The 10,254-nt window shown below is 41.7% G+C and overlaps 1 protein-coding gene across 1 annotated transcript; it reads right to left on the bottom strand.

The window, feature by feature from the left end:
• Positions 1-14: 14 nt before the first annotated feature.
• Positions 15-7,489, bottom strand: SMIM19 (small integral membrane protein 19). The gene is made up of 3 exons (XM_007455466.1): positions 7,356-7,489; positions 5,705-5,829; positions 15-79 (listed from the first exon to the last, which is right to left on the bottom strand). Exons 1-3 carry the CDS (start codon positions 7,487-7,489, stop codon positions 15-17), a joined length of 324 nt encoding a protein of 107 aa, XP_007455528.1.
• Between the last annotated feature and the right edge of the window lie 2,765 nt (positions 7,490-10,254).

Below are 10,254 nucleotides of genomic sequence, written 5' to 3' on the forward strand. Positions count from 1 at the left end.
CATTTTCTGAGATTTCATTCCAATGAGAGCTGTACGCTGTCAGCCTGGCTCGGTAGCTGCTGATAATCATACTTTCTGGCTATTGAAAAACAAACAAAATAATAAGCAAGAAAAAAGGAGATACGATTAATAAAATCGCAAAATAGTTATGAGCTCACATCATTAAATCACAGTCAAGTCATGATTCTCAGTAAAGAATTAGCTTAGAATTAAACAATTTTTTATTCATTAGAGGAAATTTATTATACTTCATGATCCTCTAATTTCTCAGCAGTGCTGATATTCATTTTCGGATGTTTATTGTCTTGTACATCAGGATTATTCAGAGCATTGAAATATAGGGTAAACACTAATTAAGCTACGAAACTTAAATTAACATTTTGTAATGTCCTTTCTTATTTCCCATCTCCACCTCAAGATAAGTTAATAATAATACTTTTGTCCACATAAGGAATTTGACTATATCTTAAATGAGAAGCCTAAGAGATTTCCTGAACATTGTCTTTAATATAAACGAAGAAAAAACAGACTTGCAATTCTGTGTTCTTTTTGTGCTTCTGAGAAATATTTATTGAAGGTCTTAAACTGAAACTAGAGAGAGTGCAGGGCTAAAGTCTTTGCAAATGTCATTCACTGCTTGGCTTTCAAACCTTCAGTCTCTTCATTAAGTTTTTACCAGCCAAGGAAGAAATACTCTGTTTATATACTCAGGGTGGATCCAGATTATTGTGGCCGAAAGCTTTACAATTTTGGGAGTCCTCTTTAAGGAAAAGAATTTTGTTTGCTATCTCCTCTTGAACTTCCAGACTAAGTCAGGACTAGAAATGCCATCAGCACTAAGAATGATGCAATGTGATGGGACTCTTTATTTTTTAAATAAATTTATTTATTTATTTATTTACTTATGGCTGCATTGAGTCTTCGTTGTTGGGTCTTAGCTGCTGGCCGCGGGCTTTCTCTAGTTGCAGCGAGTGGGGGCTACTCTTTGTTGCAATGTGCCGCCTTCTCACTGCGGTAGCTTCTCTTGTTGTAGAGCTTGGGCTCTAGGCACACGGCTTCAGAAGTTGTAGCACGGGGACTCAGTAGTTGTGGCTCACGGGCTCTAGAGCGCAGGCTCAGTAGTTGTGGTGCATGGGCTTAGTTGCTCTGCAGCATGTGGGATCTTCCCGGACCAGGGCTCGAACCTGTGTCCCCTGCATTGGCAGGCGGATTCTTTTTTTTTTTTTTTTAATTTATTTATTTTTGGCTGCGTTGGGTCTTCGTTGCTGCACAGGCTTTCTCTAGTTGCGGCGAGCGGGGGCTACTCTTCGTTGTGGTGCGCAGGCTTCTCATTGCAGTGGCATCTCTTGTTGTGGAGCACAGGCTCTAGGCATGAGGGCTTCAGTAGTTGTGGCACGTGGGTTCATTAGCTGTGGCTCACGGGCTCCAGAGCGCAGGCTCAGTAGCTGTGGCACACAGGCTTAGCTGCTCTGCGGCATGTGGGATCTTCCCGGACCAGGGCTCAAACCCATGTCCCCTGCATTGGCAGGCAGATTCTTAACCACTGCGCCACCAGGGAAGCCCCCGCCCCCCCCACCCAGGCGGATTCTTAACCACTGTGTCACAAGGGAAGTCCCTGTGATAGGCCTCTTTAAATGTGCAAATACTCACTATTTACAAGAACGATGGCTTCCAAAGATGTCCACATTCTAATCCCCATAATCTGTGAATATGTTACTTTCTGGGGCAGAAGGGACTTTAAAGATGTGTTTAAGGTAAGGACCTTGAGAAGGGGGATTACCCTGGATTATCTGGCCCAACCTGATCACAGGGGCCCTGAAAATCAGAGAACCTTTCCTGGCAGAGTTGAGAGAGAGAAGGAACTATAAAAATGGAAGAATGGTCAGAAAGATGCAGTGCTACTGGCTTTGAGGATGGGCGAATGAAGCCACAAAGCAAGCAACATGGGTGGTTTCTAGAAGCTGGAAAAGGCAAAGAAACAGCTTCTCCTTTAGAGCAACCAGAAAGAAACAGAACTCTGCCAACACCTTGATTTTAGTCAGTGAATCTGCTGTAGGACTTTTAATCTCTAATTGTAAGATCTGTGTTGTGTTAAGCCACTGATTTGTGGTAATACAGCAGCAACAGAAAACTACCATGCCTTACAAACACAGGTGTCCTGATAAATTTCATTTTATGCCATTCTCATCAAAGAAGAAAAAGAGCTGTACGCTGGCTTTATAATTATATATGCTATACTACTGAATATTTTTTGATAGGATCTAACTTCTGATTTTTGTTTGTTTGTTTTTTGTATTTGGCTGTGCCTCCAGCCATGTGGGATCTTAGTTCCCTGACCAGGGATCCAACCTGGGCCTCTGTAGTGAAAACACTGAATCCTAACCACTAGGCCACCAGGGAACTCCCAAAAACTTCTGTTTTGACTAGGCATCAATGAAAACCTAACTCTTTAGTTATAATTTTCTATACAGAGCTTCTGGTTCCCTGTTTCTGTTTTTTAAATACTTAAATTTCCTTAAGGATTTTTTTTTTTTGAGGTGAAATACAAAAACATAAACTTGCCATTTTAACCATTTTTAAGTGTACAGTTCAGGGACATTAACTACATTCACACTGTTGTGCTGCCACCACCAGCACCCTTCTTTTGATCACCCCACACTGACCTTTGTCCTCATTACACAGTAACTCCCCACTCCCTCCCCCACTCCTGGTGACGATTCTGCTTTGTCTCTGTGAATTTGCTACACAGAAGAGAAATCACACAATATTTGTTCTTTTGTGACTGGCTTCTTTCACTTCATAATAAAAATAATTATGAAGCATAATGTCTTCAAGGTGCATCCATGTTGTAGCATGTGTCAGAATTTCCTTCCTCTTGGGACTTCCTGGTGGCACAGTGGTTAAGAATCCACCTGCCAATGCAGGGCACATGGGTTCGAGCTCTGGTCCGGGAAGATCCCACATGCCGCAGAGCAACTAAGCCCGTGTGCCACAACTACTGAGCCTGCACTCCAGAGCCTGCGAGCCACAACTACTGAGCCCACATGCTGCAATTACTGAGCCCGTGCTCCACGACAAGAGATGCCACTGCAATGAGAAGCCTGCGCACCACAACGAAGAGTAGCCCCCGCTGACTGCAACTAGAGAAAGCCCGCGTGCAGCAAAGAAGACTCAATGCAACCAAAAAAAAAAAGAATTTCCTTCCTCTTAAAGGCTGAAAAACATCCTATTCACGTATAGACCACATTCTGTGGATCCATCAGTCAAGGACACTTGGGTTGTTTCCATCTTTTGGCTACTGTGAATAATGCTGCTCTGTAACATTCAGTTTTACTTCTTATTCTGAACTAGTAAAACATGAATGCAAAAGGGACAAAAGAGGAAACAGGGAAGGTGTACCTTCCTCCCACTGATTAGTCCTGCAGCTCCTTTCCCCAAAGGAACTGCTGTTACTACTTCTCAGGATAAAATTTATGCTTAAGAAATTTCTAGAGGTTCTACTTGTGTAAAAAATATATATACGGTTTTTCTACTTTTCACCTGAAATTCCAGTCCACCCGAGACACATACCAGTAACATCTTGCTGATCACTCTTTCTTGCTTCTTTCTATGCGAGCACGCAAACACACAGATCTTTCTTTTAAAAATATCCAATCTTTTCCCTCGAGTCCCACAGTGTTCCCATCAAGGTAATGAATGTTAATAATCTGATGTGTATCTTTCCAAGCCTTCCTCCAGGCTTGTGTAATTATACAGAACATTTTTAGAAACAACCTAATCAAAAAATGGGCAGATGATCTAAATAGACATTTCTCCAAAGAAGACATACAGGCACGTGAAAAGACGCTCAACATTGTTATTTATTAGAGAAACGCAAATCAAAACTACAATGAGGTATCATCTCACACCGGTCAGAATGGCCATCATCAAAAAGTCTATAAATAATAAATGCTGGAGAGGGTGTGGAGAAAAGGGAACCCTCCTACACTGTTGGTGGGAAGGTAAATTGATACAACCACTATGGAAAACAGTATGGAGGTTCCTTAAAAAATTAAAAATAGAGTTACCATATGATCCAGCAATCCCACTCCTGGGCATATATCCAGAGAAAACTAAAATTTGAAAAGATACATGCACCCCAATGTTCATTACAGTGCTGTTTACAGTAGCCAAGACATGGAAGCAACCTAAATGTCCATATACAGATGACTGGATAAGGAAGAGGAGGTACATATATATTTATATATATATATATATATATATATATATATATATATATACAATGAAATATTACTCAGCCATAAGAAAGAATGAAATAATGCCATTTGCAGCAACACGGATGGACCTAGAGATCATTGTACTAAGTGAAGTAAGTCAGAGAGAGAAAGACAAATATCATATGATATCAGTTACATGTGGAATCTTAAAAAGAAAAAGATACAAATGAACTTACTTACAAAACGGAAATAGACCCACAGACATAGAGGACAGACTTGTGGCTGCCAAAGGGGAAAGGAGTTGGGGAGGAATGAATTGGGAGGTTGGGATTAACATATGCATACTACTGTACATAAAGTGGATAACCAACGAGAACCTACTGTATAGCACGGGGAACCATACTCAATATTTTGTGGTGACCTATAGGGAAAGGAATCTGAAAAAGAACATATATATATATTATATATATATATATCTGAATCACTGGGCTGTACACCTGAAACTAATACAACATTGTAAATCAACTATACTTCAATAAAAAAAATTCTATACAACATTTTTATTACACGTAGATAGGGATATTTTGGTCATTTGATTTTAAAGGAGCAGTACCCTAGCATATATATAATTACATCTTGCCTTTTCTCATTTAATGATACACCATGGAAACCACACCTCATTTTTTTAAATGGTGGCATCAAAGGCTGTGGCTTGGATGTACAATTTATCCTGGCTCCTTGCCCTTTAACCTCTGTTTCTTCTCCACCACTTACTCACAGGGTTTAGTACCACAGGACATGTTAATAACCTGGAAGCCGTTCCTATACTGCTATGGCTGCAGTACATAGTAATTTAATTGTCAAGAAGTGACTGCAAACTCTATAAACACAAAATTTCAAACCTGAACTAAAGTAGGTTCAACTCAACGTCCCCTCAGCCAGATCCCCAAAATGCTCTTGGCCACCTCAACGCCATTGCACATGAGGGAAGTGCAAAGGAGGGAAATTAGAGCAGGATGAGACAGGAGCCTCACCGACTGTTAAGGCATCTAATTTCTGCCAAATTTTCAAAACGTGAAACACGTTGCTAGGGCTCTTCTCAGGGCCATGGAAGGGTCCCAAATAAGTGAAGTGTCCTGAAACACTAACTTCATGCAAACTGGGTTTGCTGATACTGTGTTGAGCATCTAAAAAAGGCCCTACGTTTTCATTACCAGCAATTTCTTTCTTAAAAAAAATTTTTTTTTAATTGAAGTATAGTTGATTTACAATGTTGTGTTAGTTTCTGCTGTACAGCAAAGTGACTCAGATATACATACATATATTCTTTTTCATATTCTTTTCCATTATGGTTTATTACAGGATATTGAATATAGTTCCCTGTGTCATTATCAGCTATTTCTGATAAACTTTGCCAACGAGACTCAACCCCAAAGAGTCTATTTTAAATATGCTTACGTATGTAATTAAGCACAGAATATACTTACAAATGGAGTACATTTCCAGTTGCTGTCTTAACCGAATTTTGCTTATTGTGTCATAAAAGTTGGGCTCTGACAGAGTGTCTGTTGGAGGTGGCACACTGAATATCCTCATAATTTTCCTTTTATTTCTAAAACACAAAACCAATGCAGAAAAGAGATTTGTATTCATAGCTGTAGGACTGTAACATTCACACGATCGTAGTAACCAGAAGCTGCATTAAAAGGATGTAAGTGGCCCTGAGTCCATCTTCTATTTTGTCCCCGTGAGATGCTTCCTGGGCTCAAGTATTCTTTCTTTCACTAGAAGTATGAAGTTGTACGTGTACAGTCACAGGGTTATAAGAAAGAAAAGGCAGTAGCTGAACATGCCCACTTCATACAACAAAGCGTCTCCCCTCAATCCCCACAAAAAAGCCCTGTTGTACGGAAAAATGCTCAGACAAAAAAAGTATGATTATTTTTCCCTCCCTCTCATGTCATGCAAATAAAACGTAAGTTATTGCGGGCAGAGAATAAACAGAATGTGAGCAGACCTTAATTTTGGAAAACAATGAATAAATGATTTCTTAAACAGAGTAGCATGGCCTTAGTGGGGTCATCTAGTTAAAATTAACAACAGCCTGTCTCTGCCTTTAAAACAGTGGGGTGGGGAGGAGACGGTGGCTATTTTTAGGGAAAGCTGTTACCTGCCAGTCGCTCCCCCATGCTCTGTGGAGGCCTCCTCTCGCCTGCCCCCCACCCCCGCCCCGCTCCCCCGAGAGTCCAGGCGGCCAGCGGGCCAGCGGCTCAGGGGTCTCAGGGTCAGGAAGGGTGAGCCTGCAGGTCCCGTGGCAAGTGTGGGTCTGAACTGTTCCCCGGGCCGAGCCATCAATTATTCTTGGTTGACTAATTATCCTGAACTGTCTAATGCCTTTGACCTTGGTAGAGGACGCCACGGAGCACATGGCTACCGGCAGGAGCAGCTCAATCCAACTACTGCTGTTTTTCCTCTTCAAAGCACGCCCCTCACCGTGCATTTGTTTTTAACTGTACTTGAAGGAAAGGAGCCAGGGAGTGTGGAAAAGAACAGCTGAATTACGCTACAGCATCTGGAATCACAGCAAGAAATATTTATTGAGGATTTACACCATGTGGCACATCAGGGACACAAAGGTTAAATAAAAGTCCTTGTTCTCAGGGGACTGAGTTTTGAGGGACGGACAGACAAGTAATTGGATCATACCAATATTATGCACAAGAAACAGAAGGGAAGGCTTGAAATTTGCAAAGACAGAATTGCTGAACACATAGGGGTTAGAGTTTGTGCATTTCAGGGACATTGGCCCAAAATATGTGCTCATCCAAGGGTGACAGTGAAGCTAGCTGAATGAGAAAACTGAGCTATATCAGAAATGATAGAATAGGAGTATAGAGCATCTGGTCTGGGTGCCAAGAGCTGCACTTAAATCCCCATCTCTCAGAGCAACTGGGTTTTCCAAGCCAAATCCTGGTGTCCAGTAATGTGAGGGTTGACCCGATTAGACAGTGATTTCATAGCAGGAACAAAAATGCTGATGAAATTATGTTTGTGCATTTAACTTAGATCAAACAAACAAACCTACAAAACTTATAAATGCCTGGGTTCTTATCAACCCTGAGAATCTAAAGCCTTTACCTCTTGGCATACATGAAGAGCCCAAAGCTGACAAGGATCACTACCAGGTACACGTTGGTGGCTTCATTCCAGGCCTCGTGAACGCTGTAATCGATAGAGCCCTCGTCACCCATCACTCCGTAACCGCCAGGCATGGGACTGTAAGGCAGCAAAGAGGGCAGGGTTTCTTTCAGTTAGTGATGGTGTGATGGCTGGACAAGGGCTGGCAAACAGAGGGCCTGCTGGCCAGTTCCAGCCCCCTGCCTGCCTTTCTATGGCCCAGGAGCCAAGAATGGTTTTACATTTCTAAACGGATACATTTTAAGCAGAGCATCTTCCATTTTTGCCTCACAGCCCTCAAAGCCTAAAATGTTTACCATCTGGCCCGTTAAGAAAATGTTGGCCAACCCTGGTCTAGATCACTAAGGCATGGAACACATTTTCGCCTATTTCTGACTTTGAAACATCACAGCTCCTACATGAAGGTTCAAACTCGGGATTTAAAAATCATATTTCTAAAAGGATATGGGTTTAAATGTCACTGCATAGTTTCCAAACTGTAACTATCACCCAGATGAAAGCAACTGAATACTTAAAGCAGAGGTCCACACAACTGGCTGGGATGCTAAGAGACGAGGACAGCGTTAGACTCGTGACAGCAGTCTGGATGAGATGCGCCAGCCAGGACCGTGCTCTTCCACATGCCCCTGACACACCTGGAAAACGAAAATGTCTGGAGCTTTATCTAGTTTTGGCCTCCTGGCCCACTGTGGAAGTTATGGGATAAAAAGTTATTTTGCTATTTATACAGCTGTGACTTCTATTCAAGGAAATGCATTCTTTGGACATTCCCACAGAAAATGAATGGTAACAGCAAGTGTATCAAGTAGCAAGGGAAAGTTTCTTATTTGCATTTGGGAAGTTCACTGAATTTTTCCTTAAAGAGAAAGTTCTGCTCTTGTGTTAAATCTAAACTAGGTAAATCTAAGTAAAATGACCTAATATGTGAAAGAAATTCAGAAGTGTTGCTTTAGATACTCTATCAAAAGGAGAAAAACTGGGCTTCCCTGGTGGCGCAGTGGTTGAGAGTCTGCCTGCCGATACAGGGGACACAGGTTCGTGTCCTGGTCCGGGAAGATCCCACATGCCGCAGAGCGGCTGGGCCTGTGAGCCATGGCTGCTGAGCCTGCGCGTCCAGAGCCTGTGCTCCGCAACGGGAGAGGCCACAACAGTGAGAGGCCCGCGTACCGCAAAAAAAAAAGGAGAAAAACTGAACAAATGACAGGTGATAACTGTACTGTGGTTTCTACTAAGATAGCCATTTTCTAATACCAAGAAAAAAGGTATCTGGAATGTCCAAGAAATTGTTTTGCAATTTTTTCTAGACATCCTACAACAGTAAAGGCATTGCAGAAATTCCTCCTCTGAAATAAATATCTTGCAATCTGTCCTGTGAGCCTCCAAAATGTTTTTGTTTTTTTTTTTAAAAGGAGAGTGATGGTCTCTTTCTTTTTGTTAAATACTTATTTATTTATTTGGTTGCACTGGGTCTTACTTGCGGTAAGTGGGCTCCTTAGTTGCCTCTCCAGGGCTCCTTAGTTGTGGCTCACCGGCCCCTTAGCTGTGGCATGCCAACTCTTAGTTGCAGCATGCATGTGGGATCTAGTTCTCTGACCAGGGATCGAACCCAGGCCCCCTGCACTGGGAGCGCGGAGTCTTATCCACTGTGCCACCAGGGAAGTCCCCAAAAAGTTTCTTTAGTGTAGATTTGGCTCAGTAACTTAATAAGTGTATATTAAGGGCAGAGTCTGTTTTCTTTCTTACAGTTTGCCTCTGCATAAAATGAATGAAATTTCCTTGGGGTCTGCTCCCAGGCCAGGTGGCATGTTGGCCCCATTCTGGCACCTGAAGTCTCTGTCAGACGTTTGCGGACTGTATTAAAGTGAGTATCGTGAATGGCCATTTAACTTAAATTCTAGACACTGAGGGCAAGAATCATTCCTCTGAAACATCTATTGGTGTCTGATGAGCATAAAGATTCGTCTTTTAAAAATTAGCCAAAGAATAATAAAAACAGAACTTAAAACTTTATAGATGCGAGATCTAAATATTAAATCATTAAACATACCCAATTCCTAGATATTAAAGATTGGCTATGGATTTTTGTTTTTTTTTTTTAAGAGAGTGGGAGGCGCAGGGGGATTTGGCATTATTCACAGTTTCAATTCTTATTCCTGAAAATTGAACTCCAGAGTTTCTCTGGATGTAACATTATTCATAGTAAGTAATCAGCCTACTTTAGGAATGGAAACTTTTGGAACATCAGAGACTATAATTGTGTTTACGATTTATGGAATCTAGAATTTTCTAGATTTTCGTTGGTGCCAAAACATAAAATAACGATGACTGTTTTGGGCCATAAGAGATGACTTCAGAGGTCTGGTTTGAGGTGCCGCGGAAGGGCTGGCACGGCCACGCAGTGAAGGTGGCAGGTTTCAGGATTGGGAGTTACTAACAAATTGGAGAAGAAAAGGGGAGCAGACTTAACAATGGCTACTGAAACATTTTGCAGGTGCCCTTTATCTGACACACTATTAAAGTATTTCCTACATGTTTTCTACCACCTGACTGGATCTGAGCCAGATGAATTTCTTGCTTTAGTGTGCCACAAAATTCTGTTCATGTGCCACTCAATAAATGGTGTATTCCTACAGAGCTGTCTTCCTCCTCCTACAAATATGCCAGTTTTTCATTATATTTAGAGAAGGATTCTGAAATTCTGCTGACCAAGAATGGTGAAATTTTACTGTGAATTATACAACTTGATTGGTACGCAATGACACTTCTGTTCTGGGGACACGCACTTTTAGTAGTATAGTTGTGAAAGACTTGCACCAGGGGTAGGCCTTTGGTGCCTGGT

The sequence above is a fragment of the Lipotes vexillifer genome, unplaced genomic scaffold (genome assembly GCF_000442215.2).
Source record: "Lipotes vexillifer unplaced genomic scaffold, Lipotes_vexillifer_v1.1 scaffold414, whole genome shotgun sequence".
Classification (NCBI taxonomy): domain Eukaryota; kingdom Metazoa; phylum Chordata; class Mammalia; order Artiodactyla; family Lipotidae; genus Lipotes; species Lipotes vexillifer.